The 12,836-nt window shown below is 47.6% G+C and overlaps 2 gene segments (V, D, J or C); both read left to right on the top strand.

Annotated features, from left to right (window-relative positions):
• The first annotated feature begins 453 nt into the window (after positions 1-453).
• Positions 454-1,186, top strand: LOC122204036. The segment is given in 2 exon segments: positions 454-649; positions 771-1,186. Coding segments are annotated over 2 exon segments (462 nt in total).
• A 5,645-nt stretch (positions 1,187-6,831) lies between these two features.
• LOC122203346 lies at positions 6,832-7,419 on the top strand. The segment is given in 2 exon segments: positions 6,832-6,939; positions 7,061-7,419. Coding segments are annotated over 2 exon segments (390 nt in total).
• Positions 7,420-12,836: the final 5,417 nt, after the last annotated feature.

Raw genomic sequence — 12,836 nt, 5'->3', positions numbered from 1 at the left:
ATCATGTAGACCTTTCCTACCTGGAAGATTAGACCCACAATATAAATAAGTGATTTTAGAAACAGGATATAAACACCTCTTATACTGAGAACAGAACAAATTCCTGCACAGCAGGACCTTTCTCTTTCCCAGGAGGGTCATTCTCAGGTTATGGAAACACAGGCATCAGGGAAGCCAGAGGTGGGAAAGGAGAGGTTCACCCAGAGACCAGCAGGGGGCACTGTGACACTGTGTCTGGGGCTTTCTGCAGGACAGGGGCATCCAGGTGGGCAGTCCTCCACTGACAGAAAGCAAGGACTGGGCCCCTTGCGTCCAGTGGGGCCAGGGCAGGTGTGTCCGGTCAGGACCTGGAGGAGTCCCTGGACCTGGGGTTGTGTGTGTTCCCCAAAGCTGCTGCTTCCAGGCCCACCCAGGGGGAACCCAGTGCATCAGTAAGTCTCCGTGTCCAAGGTCCACAGACCCTGTGTGTGCACATGGAGAAGAGGCGGGTGTGGGTCTCATTTGCATGAGCAGCCCCTCCTCTGTGGCCCTGTGGACAGGGGATAAGACAGGCCAGGGGCAGTCCAGCCCCAGCTCTGTGGCCTAAGAAGGGGGTGTGTCACCATGGCCTGGATCCCCGTCTTCCTCGTGCTCCTCTGTCACTGCACAGGTAGGGATAGGATCCAGGGCACCAGGGTGGGCCCGCAGCCAGAGTCAAATCCCTGTGGCTCAGCTCCCTAATCTCATGTACCCTGTCCCTTGTCTTCCCTCTGCTGTGTCTGTGTTTGCAGGTTCCCTGTCCCAGCCTGTTGTGACTCAGCCAGCCTCCCTCTCTGCATCTCTGGGAGCCACAGCCAGACTCACCTGCACCCTGAGCGGGGACATCAGTATTGGAGGCTACTACATATACTGGTACCAACAGAATCCAGGGAGCCCTCCCCGGTATCTCCTGTACTACTACTCAGACTCCAGTACACAGTTGGGACCTGGGGTCCCCAGCCGCTTCTCTGGGTCCAAAGATGCCTCGGCCAATGCAGGGCTTCTGCTCATCTCTGGGCTGCAGCCTGAGGACGAGGCTGACTATTACTGTGCAATCGGGCACAGTAGTGCTGGTCACAGTGACACGAACTCATGGGGAAGTGGGACAAATATCTCAGCCTGCTCACATCCCTGCACTCTGACTCTCTTCCAGTTGAAAATAACTTGAATGCACACTCACTGTCTTTGTACGTAGCTTCTAGGTCACAATACCCTTCCTCATCTGTGTCCTATTCAAACTCTTTGTACTGTCATGAAAACAAACAAGCCAACAAACAAACAGGCAACAAAGAAAGCCACGACATTGCAGACATTTTGTCTGGTGGTTAAAGTGTAAAGCTCAGAGAATGTTGAGCTGGCCCTCTTTCTCTTTACAAAGGCACATCCACTGTCTTAGTTTTCTAATCAGAGTCTGGACCATTGCAGCAGGTGGACAGTCCTCCAGAATGTGGACTCTGTTCCTCCAGGGATTGGGGCAGAGGCTCCCTTCCCTCCAAGCTCCTGTGCTCAGAGCTGGCTGAATAGCTGTGTGTTCCAGGTAGGATGTACTAAATAAGATTGGTGCCCAGGGAAGACTCACAACAGAAGAAATAGCAGGCACAGAGCTGGCTGGGCAACCAGGCCAGCTACTTGCCCCTTAAATTGTGACGTCGGGCGGGGGGTGGTTAGCCAGGGGAGAAACTTTAGTTGTCAGCAAAACTCTCAGTGGTGCTTGTGAAGGCAACATGCAGGGCTCCATCATTGCTACAAAATGCTGGGTCTGCTCTTGGGAAGGTGGGAAGTAGATCCTACAGATGTGAATTTACCAAAGCTGACACCATCAGGCACTTTGGGTACCACTGTGGCTGGTTTCCTGAATTCCCAGGCCCTGACTCTGTGCTCTTCTCTTCTCCTGTGACATCAGGGCTCATCAGTGATCCAAGCAGCAGTGAGGCTGTGGGGCGACAGGGCAGGATGCCCCTTATCTGTGCACAAAGAAGTCCAGTCCTATGTCTCTCCAGAAAGAAGTTCTTCCATTTGTGACAACATGGACGAACCTGCCAGATATTACCCTAGGAGAAATAAGCCCTACAGAGAAAGAAAAAATGCTATATGATCTCATTTATATGTGGATTCTATAGGAAAAATAATTTTAAACATTACTGTCAAGTTTTACTGATGATGATAAGTTAGAATAGGGTACCACATACCAGGACAAGAAGGATATTTGTATTAGTACAGCTTCTTACATATAATTTGATTTTGAACTGATAATTTATAGTGATGAGAATAAACACAACAAAATTTATTATTTTAATCACTCTGTATTGTGCAATTCAGAGATACTGAGTATACTCACAATGTTTGTAACCACCACAACTGTCCATTTCCAGAGCTTTTTCATCATCCCGAGCACCCAACAGGGGAATGGGTAATCTGGAATGGCAGAGGAGCCAGGCCCCAGGAACCCATGCCAATGCAGGAAGCAGCAGAGGGCAGAGGACAGCTCCCATGGGGGCTCTTGGCAGATGTGGCCTGACGCGGCTGAGAGAGTCTGTAGGCTGGGCTTCTTACCCCAGATTGACCATGTGCATGCATGCTGACCACCATGGCATGCGTACCAACGTGTCCCATTGCAAGGTGTCCAAGAATACCAGCTTTCTCTCCCAGAATGTGTCAGGAACACCAGTGAGAACCTTAGGATCTCGATTGGGTCACCTGCTGTATGATTCATGCATATGCCTATCTGAATCCCCTCCAAACTCCGTGTCACTTCTCCTCTAGGAACCTTGCAAAGGCCCTGTTTTCAGTGTACTTGCTCCCTGGTGGTCAAGGGGAACTTGCATTACCTTCTGCTCTTTGTATTCTGTGGCATCTATCTATGTGTGGCTTTCTAGGCCAGTTTCATACTGTTTGTATTCCTAGAACTTAGTTATAAATTTAAGCAGGAAGTATGGTGCCTCCAGATATTTATTCTTCTTTCTCAAGAAAGCTTGGACAATTTTAGGTCTTTTTCTGCCTCTATACAAAAGTCAGGACTTTTTTTTCTATTTCTGTGAAAAATATCATAGGAATTTTCATAGGAAGCCTTGAATCTATAGATTGTTTTGGGTAGTATGGACATTTTAAGGTTACTTTTGTTGTGGAAAACACTGGATATCAGAATTCTGGATGAAATACATAATACACACAGCTTCCATTATCTGCAATAGTCACAGATAAGATTCAGATTATTCTGTGACTTGTCATGTGCTTCAGCATTTTATAGTGACGGATGTGAATTGATAACTTTTCTCTTAAGTTTTAGGTCTTCTTCTTCATCTTGAAATCTGATGCATATAATTACACATTAACCACTGTCTCAAGAATAATTTTGGCTAATAGAATTGGATTTAATATGAATCTTTTTTTGACATTTATTTATTTTTGAGGGGGTGCAGAGAGAGAGGGAAACAGAGGAACAGAAGCAGGCTTGGCATTGATAGCAGAAAGTCCGATGCAGGGCTTGAACTCAGGAACTGTGCGATCACGACCTGAGCTGAAATCGAAAGTCAGATGGTTAACGGACTGAGACACCCAGGTGCCCCGAATTTACTATAAATCTTCACGTCTGATGTGAGTTAAGTCTCTGAACACAGTTGATGGCAAAGAAAGCAATGGCCGTATAGGTATCACGAAACAATCTACTAACCATTCAGAAATGAGCATTGGATCACATTCTTATTCCACAGTGGGATGAAGTCCAATTTTGTGGCTTTTCTTTCACCTATTCTCCAGAAATTGTATGTTTTTCCATTTCCCCGGCCACCCTTTGGGTTCTTTCTGCTGCATAGCGACTACACAAGGCAAGGGTATTTTATAATGCCTCGGGATGGTCACACAATGTTTTCAGACAGTGCCATTTTCGTTCAGATTCTTTTTTTCCCTGATGTTTGGAGAAATCTCATAATTTAATGGTGATATCATTACCTTCCCCTCAAAACCAGCAGTTACATTGTTGCTACTTCAGATAATAGATGGCTTCCAAGAGCAAATGAGGATGACTTCCACAGCCTGGGGTGCCTCTGGTGTAGACTCCCCCACCTCTGGTCTTCTGCCCCGTGGCTATCAGGAGACAGGGACTAGGACTGAGTCAGAAGAGACCCTGTTTGTTCATACCCAGCGTGGGCTTTGAAATTTCCAGTGGACTCACTTCTGGAGGACTGACCACTAAGTTTCTCCAAAGAGACAAGAGGCCATTTCACTGGGGAGGGCAGAAAATATTCCCAGGGATGGGGTACATGTGGAATGAACTAGAAGCATGGCCAGGATGTGAGAAGCAGATGCATACCCTCAGTCTGCCTTTCCAGGGAAAACACTTGAGACTGAGGCCACCAGGGACATGGAGGAGATGACTCGGGGCAAGATGTCACCCTGCCACTCAGTGTCCCAGGCTCCCTGCAGTCATTGATTCTGTGTAGTCCCAATATATGCCTCTTTCAAGGTCTCCCCCAGGCGACATCAGGGTGACCAAGGGGCAGTAAAAGAGAGGAAGTTAATTTGCATGAAGCACCTCTCTTCCTCATAGGTCTGCAGGCATGAAAAGGCCCAGAGGAGACCCCAACCCAACCCAAGAACCTGAGGGGGCAAGACCTGTGAGGATCCCCACCATGGCCTGGATGGTGCTTCTTCTCAGGTTCCTTGCTTATGGGTCAGGTCAGGGGAAGAGACCCTGCTTTCTTGGAGGGCACATAAAATCAAGGTTTCAGGGTGACCCTTGCCTCTCATAATAACACATGTGCCTGCTTTTGGTTTTAGGAACCAATTCTCATACTGTGGTTATCCAAGAGCCATCACAGTCAGTGTCTGCAGGAGGCATGGTGACACTCACCTGTGGCTTTAGCTCTGGGTCAGTATCTATCAGTAACTTCCCTGGCTGGTACCAACAGACTCCAGGCAGGGGTGCCCACCCCCTTATCTACCACAAACAATCACCTGTCTCGGGTCTTTGATCACTTCTCCAGGTCCATCTCCAGGAACAAAGCCGTCCTCACCATCACAGGGGCCAGCTTGAGGATGAGGCAGATTAGCACTGTATGCTGTCTCCGGGTAGTGGCATTCCACAGTGATCTCAATCTATGGAGAAGTGCAACCAGGGCTCAGAATATCTCAGCCCTGAGCAGCAGGGAAGCAAGCGAGGGGGAGGATGGTCAACACCACCATGGGAAGGGAGCCTCCCTAGCCTGATTCTGCTGTGCAGTGGTTCATCCCAATGTGCCCATCCCATCTCTCCCAGTGTGTGTCCATCTCACCAGTGTGACCCCAAGACTGGGCTTCCTTTCCACATCTGCACATATAATGAAGGGGAGGGGGTTTAGCACCTAAATATATCAACAAATGGTCAGAGCCAGCAACCTCAGCAACCTGCTCCCTGTGAGATGCTTATTCAAATGACATTAAGAGCCATGTTGTCATTCAATAATCTGCTGATGGGGACCAACTGAATAAGTTATGCAGGCCAAGCTGTCAGTCAGGCAAATACTGTAACACCCACATCCTTCCTATGGGGGACAGAAGGCGTCGCTGCAGCCCTGGTTGTCTGTGATGTTTCCATGCCTCTCAACATGTCACACCGTGGTCTCAGTTTGACACGGGACAACAGACCCACCACCTGCCCTCCATCTGCTCTCCCACCTGACTTCCCCTGTGTCAGTCAGGGTATTCCTGTCTCTTTGGGCATCACCCTCTAGCCATCTAACTCTCTGGACCATCACTCCCTCTCCCACAGCCTGCTGTCCATTCAGTTACCTCCCTCTGTCCCACTTGGGGACACAACCCATTTCACCCTTCCTGTTTTCTCTGCTGTCATCTTCCTCCAACCATCCCCCGGGGTTGCCTTCTACTTCTCCTTGCCCCAAAATCTGTCTTAGAACTTCCTGCAGAACTAAATCTCTAATGAGCAGCACTGACCAGGAGAAGCCCAGCTGGAATGAAAAGACTCCCAGCACAGGGATGGGAGGTTGCAGGATGGCCCTGCAGTGGTCCTACTGGACTCCTGGGCCCTGCTCAGTCCCCATACCCTCAGCAGCCTCATCAGAGTTTGTGGAGTCCTTTCTGCCATGCTCCAGAAAGGCACAAATTTCCATAATCTGTGTCCTTCTCTGTGAAGGTTTGTGACCGCTCACAGGTTCCTATTCACTCATCACCCAGAGTCAGCCTGCCCCCTAGGAGCCCCCTGTGGGGGCAGATCCCCTGCTCTCTGTTCCCTGCATCTTGTCATCAGCTCCACCAGAATTCCTAGACTGTCCTGGGTCAAGATTGCTCCTGTCCTTCCCACAATAGCCCCACCCAAGGAAAAACCCGGTTCAGGGAGAGAACACCAGGACTGCACCTCCATCCTTCTCTGAAGGGTCTGTCTCACATGGTGGGAGCACAAACATTAGGGACGCAGGTAAAGGAGAGCATTGGAAGCAGTGGGAAAGAACGAGAAAGTGGAAAGAATGAGACGTTTGCCTGGAGAGAAGCAGGGGCTGCTGTGTGATCATGTCTAAGGGTTTCTGCAGGAGGGGGGATCCACTGGCAGTCCTGCACTGACAGGAGGCCCCAGGTCAGGGCCCCCATGTTTCCTGTGGGGACAGGGCAGGTGTATCCCATCAGGGCCTGGTGGAATCCCCTGGAGTTTGGCCTGTGTGTGGTCCCCTCAGCTGCTGCCTCCTGGCCCACCCAGGGGGAATGCAGTGCATCAGGAAGTCTCCGTGTCCAAGGGCCACAGACCCTGTGTGTGCACATGGAGAAGAGGCAGGTGTGGGTCCCATTTGCATGAGCAGCCCCTCCTCTCTGAGGCCTGTGCACAGGGGATAAGAGAGACCCGGGGCAGACAAGCCCTAGCTCTGGGCCTAAGAAGGGGGTGTGTCACCATGGCCTGGATCCCCATCCTCCTCGTGCTCCTCTGTCACTGCACAGGTAGGGACAGAATGCAGGGCACCAGGGTGGGCCCACAGCCAGAGTCAAATCCCTGTGGCTCAGCTCCCTAATCTCATGTACCCTGTCTCTTGTCTTCCGTCTGCTGTGTCTATATTTGCAGGTTCCCTGTCCCAGCCTGTTGTGACTCAGCCAGCCTCCCTCTCTGCATCTCTGGGAGCCACAGCCAGACTCGCCTGCACCCTGAGCAGGGACATCAATGTTGGAGGCTATAACATATACTGGTACCAACAGAATCCAGGGAGCCCTCCCCGGTATCTCCTGTACTACTACTCAGACTCCCGTACACAGTTGGGACCTGGGGTCCCCAGCCGCTTCTCCGGATCCAAAGATGCCTCGGCCAACGCAGGGCTTCTGCTCATCTCTGGGCTGCAACCTGAGGACGAGACTGACTATTACTGTGGTATATATCATGGCAGTGGGAGCAGCTATCATTACTCACAGTGATTCAGATAAGCAGGAAGTGAGACAAAAACCCCTGTATCTCTTTTATTGGGAAGCTTCAGTGGAGGCTTGTGTATGGGACACCACTGTGGGAACACCTGTCTTTGAGGAGGAAGGAGTGACACAGTGTTATTGCCTGAGACAGCACAGGCATCCTAGGAGTGCACACAGGTGAGGGAGTAGAGCCCAATACACATGCCCCAGGGTCTACAATAGGTAGACCCTTTATGATTATACAAACCCAGTTGGAGGTTTTAGTCACATTCGGTTTGCAGAAATGACTGAGTTTAGATCTCGTAGCTGAAGCCCAGAGGGTATCTGTGTCCTGCTAAAGGGTCAATCAGGGAACATAAAAAAAAGTCTACGGTTTGATTGAACGACCTTCCTCCCCCTGGGACCTGGCAACATAAGGATGGTTTTCCTGGAAAGAAACCTGGTCATGGCTACGCTGCCTTCTTTCTCTCTTAGGACCTGTGGCTTCAATACACATATGCCTAATTGTTGCCCCCACCCCCCGCCCAGTTCAATCCACTTTTTAAGTTTGTGTCTCCCAGAATGCAACAATTCCATATATGAATGATGGTTCAACAAGGATTCTAGCCCAGGGCACCAGAGGATCCCCTCCTCCTAAATCCCATGGACCAGGCCACCAAGGAATTTCATTCAAATCACCTGTCAGCATGTTAGTATAATACCATGCTCTGGTCTATAACTGCACAGAACCCCAGACGGACAGACAAGGTTATGTATGGACAGCACACCCCCACTGTTCAACATGAGCCGCTACTGAAGATGAGATCTCTGCCCAAATGGCAAGGATTTGCCATTGTTGATCTAGCAAGCGGTAACATAGAGGCCAGTTTTAGGCGACAGACTTGAGCAATGGTCACCTGAGTATGGTAGAAGGTCCCACAGTGATGAGTGGGCTGGATGCAAACAGGCCCGTTAGACAAGTCACCTCAAAATATCTATAAGCCCTAGCTGACTCCTACCCAGACACAGGTACCAAAAAAGGAAAAAAAAAGGCAAATATTTCACACCACCTTACCTTCCCCTCTTGACCACAGCCCCTACCGCTGCCTCCTGGGAGACCATCTCTGCTTTGCTGTCCTGCCTGCTGCTCCCTTACAGTGTATTCTCTAAACTTCTATCTCCTTTGCTCTGCTTGGGTGAATTCTTTCACCACCCATGCTGCTGACCTACACCTGAATGGGTTGCCCAACAATCCAAAGTTTACTCCTAAATTAGTCTAAGAAAGCAAAAACCTTTGTTGCACAGGTGGTAAGGAGGCTGTAGTGAAAATGGCATCCCCAGTCTCACGGGTAATTATGACACAACGGTGCCACAAGCCCACTAAACTGGGACACTGGGCTGGTGCTCCTGGAATAGACTTTCCAGCACAAACAAACTTGAAGGTTGAGGTGACAGATGTTTCCTAGGGTCTGGAATCTCTCATGACTAACTCCCCCAACAGCAGGCCCATCTGGACCAAGAGAGAGACAGAGGCATAGACAGACAGAGGGAGAATGTTCTCCAGTCTGTTTGGTTGGCCAAAGAGTTGCACCCAAACAGGTACATTTTCCAGATTGTGAACACCAGGCAGAATATGCTCACTAGTCATAAAGCCAAGATATTAAGGTCATACAAGATGAAAGAGAAATCCACATCCGTTTATAATAATAATAATAATAATAATTATTATTATTCATTTATTCTGGCTAGGCCTTGGTTTCTTGCAGCCACACTAATCCCTAGGAGGGATGTGGCATGGGGTTGGGAACTGAGGGGTGCTTTACAGTATACCTTCTTTCATGGAAGTTTTCCTGAGATTGACAGATTACCTAGTATCAATTTAACTTATTCCGTGACCAATTTATACTGACACATGTGTCTTCTTGAAGTGCTGTGTGCTCTAAATGCTTTGAATACCTAAGCTCTGGGGAACTAGATGGCTCAGTTGGTTAAGCATACACCATTGGCTCAGGTGATGATCTCATGGTTCATGGGTTCGACCCCATATAGGGCTCTGTACTGACAGCTGAGAGCCTGGCGCCTGCTTCCAATTCTGTGTCTCCATCTCTCTCTCTGCCCCTCCCCCGCTCACACTCTGTGTGTCTCTCTCTCTCTCAAAATAAATAAATAATTAAACACAGAGAGTGTGAAGGTGGGGAATGGACAGAAGCCTGAGACAAAGGAGAGGTGACAGGGTGCGCATCCAAGAGGGTGTGACATTTTTCTGCTCAGGAGACTAGAGAACAAGATGCAGCCATTTTAGCCTGTAGCAGACCCACACTTACCCACCCCAGTGAGTGAAGCAGCACCACCAAATGGAGAATGGAGCCATTACACAGAGCCCTATCCATCTGCAACCTCTGGGCACATCCCCCAGAACAGCACAAACCCCTTCCATCTGCTGAATCTGGGGACCATATTGTGCTACAAAGTTTCAGTTCTAGGAGAAACTGGATCTAGCTTCTTTCAATTTCATTTTGTTTGCTTGTTCGTTTGTTCTTTTGTTTGCTCCAGTTTTTGTTGTTGTTTTTATTTCTTTTCTTTCTTGGATAAAAAAAGAGCAAAACTTTTTACCCTATTTTATTTTCTTCATTTTGTATAATTTTAATTTTTAAAAAATATTGTAAATTTGTAAACTGTTTTTCTTTTCTCTTTTTTCTCTTTTCCATCAAGTATCTCTTATCAAGCAGACGAAAACACATCTAGCATCTAGCTTCCTTTCTTTGCTTATTTTTAAAAATTTGTTTAATTTTAATTTTTAATTTTAATTTATTATTATTTTTCCCCAAAGTGACAAGATGGAGAAATTCACCCCAAAAGAACGTAAAAGGAGAAATGATGTGCAGGGATGTAATCAACACAGATATAAGATGTCTAAATTAGAATTTAAAACCATGATTATAAGAATACTAGCTGAGGTTGAAAAAAACATAGTAGACCCCTGAGAATCCCTTTTTGCAGAGACAAAAGAACTAAAATCTAGTCAAGCCCAAGTTGTAAATGCTATAACTGAGATGCAATCTTGAATGGATGCCATGACAGTGAGGATGGATGAAACAGAGCACAATCAGTGTTATGGAAGATAAAATTCTGGAAAATAATAATGCCGAAAAAAAGAGAAAAACAAAGGCAAAAGATCACAATACAGGATTTAGAGAACTCAGGGACTTACTAAGAGGAATACGTTCATATCATGGGCGTCCCAGAAGATGAAGAGAGAGAAAAAGGGGGAGAACATATATGTGAGCAAATTATAGCTGAAAAGTTCCCTAATCTAGGGAAGGTACAAACATCAAAATCCAAAAGGACAGGGAGCACAAATTAGATTCAACACATAATGACCATTACCAAGGCATATCATAGCTAAATTCACAAAATACACAGAAAAACTAAGAGTCATGAAAGCAGCATGGGGGAAAAGGTCCTTAACCTCTAAGGGAAGACAGATCAAGGTCGCAGCAGATCTGTCCACAGAAATTTGGAAGGCCAGAAAGGAATGTCAGGATATACTCAATGGGCTGAATAGGAAAAATATGTAGCCAAGAATCTTTCCTCCAGGAAGACTGTCATTCAGAATGTAAGGAGAGATAAAGAGTTAACAGAGAAACAGAAGCTAAAGGAATTTGTGACCACTAAACAAATCCTGCAAGAAATTTTAAGGGGGAGACTCAGAATGGAGAAGACTCCAGGGTTCCCAGCCTCTTCGCTGGATCCAAAGATGCCTTGGCCAAGGCAGGGCTTCTGCTCCTCTCTGGGTCGCAGCCTGGGGACGAGGCTGACTATTACTGTGCTACAGCTCATGGCAGTGGGAGCGGCTTTCATTGCTCACAGCGTCTCAGATAGCGAGCAAGTGAGAGAAAATACCTGTGCACAAAGATCATGATTCTGAGCATCTTTTCAGTATGAAACTTACCTGGAGACACATGCACATGGGATTCTTCTGCAGAAAGATCTTTCCTTGAACAGGGAAAATAGAAATGCTCATGTTTGAATGTAATGTGAGAAAAAATTGGGCATCCCGGGAAGACACTGACAGTTGACATAACAGAGGCCAACCGCACGTCCCCACGGGGTCTGGAGAAGATGCACAGAAATAAATACTGTGTCTGCACCTGAACGTGCTGCCCAGCAAACATTCATCTACACATCAGTGTCACCATGTGGTCCTTAAAGGGCTTTGTGTCACTACTGATGTACCCACAGGTGATATATGGACAATAACCCTAGTCATAGTCAAAGTGCCCTCTGTCTGAACCAGCTATTGTGAATCTGGACCAGATCCTGCAGACTCTCCCTGCCAACACCCCGCAAACCCTCCCTCCTGTTTTCCCATCTGTTCCCGTGTCCCTCAGACGTTCAGTCTCTACCTCTGGCTCTTCAGGTCTGACCTCCATCTCCATGTTAGGATTTCAGAGGAAACTAGAAGTGACCTTGCTGTAGTTTCCTATCTCCAGGGTCCATCCCTCGGGAGGAAAATGGACAGAACATACAGCTGCATGTAGTCCCCTCACATTCCCTTCCGGTTCTCGGACAACTGGGGAGTCCCCTGCCCCTCTGTCAACCCCTTTGGATCAGACCCCCAAGCAGCTTCACCTCCATCCCTGCCCCATTACACAGGAGTGTCTGTGTTTGGAAGAAGCAAACCTCTCCCAGCCTGTGCTCACCCACATCTGCACCCTGAGAAGTGACACCATATATAGGCACTGGCAGAAGGCAAAGAGCCATCCCTGGTTTCTGCTGAGATTCAAATCAGAGTCAGATGCACTTCAGGGATCTTGGGTCTCCTATCATTTTCTGGATCCAAAGATGCTTTGACCAGTTCAGGTTTTCTGATATCTCTGGACTCCAGCATGAGGAGAAGCTGACTATTACTGTCTCACATGCCACGATAGTGCTAATGCTTACGTAGTGCGTCAGTCCCATTGGGAAGTGAGACAAAATCTCCCTTCACTCTCTGGGTCTGGTGACGTTACCCTTCAGGTGGCTCAGGGGGTGACTTCTGTGCTCAGATCTTCAACAGACCCTCCGTTGTCCCAGAGACAGATGATGTGACACTGTCATATCCTTTCCTTCAGTTATATTTTTACACTGACGACCCATTCTCACCATGTTCATGTTTTCAAAGGCAAACTTTGTTGCTGAGAGATAAAAAAAATATTCAGTGGAGATGTCCGAGAACAAAAGGTGTTGATTCCCAATCAGCTCTAGGGCTCAGTCGCAGATGGTTTGGGTCTGATTGCTTCAATTCTGGCCTTCAGGTTACAAAAACAGAATGAGGAGATAAATGGTAGTCTATATAGAGGCAATAAACCATCAATATATAAAAATAAAAGCAGTTCCATTTATAGTGATATAATTATGCAATTCTTAAGGATGTATTTTGGAAAAATTGAAAGCCTTGTATATGGAAAACTACAAAGCAT

Source organism: Panthera leo, chromosome D3 (assembly GCF_018350215.1).
Source record: "Panthera leo isolate Ple1 chromosome D3, P.leo_Ple1_pat1.1, whole genome shotgun sequence".
Taxonomy (NCBI): domain Eukaryota; kingdom Metazoa; phylum Chordata; class Mammalia; order Carnivora; family Felidae; genus Panthera; species Panthera leo.
The sequence above is the reverse complement of the archived record's forward strand: the minus strand, read 5'-3'. Positions and strand labels throughout refer to the sequence as shown.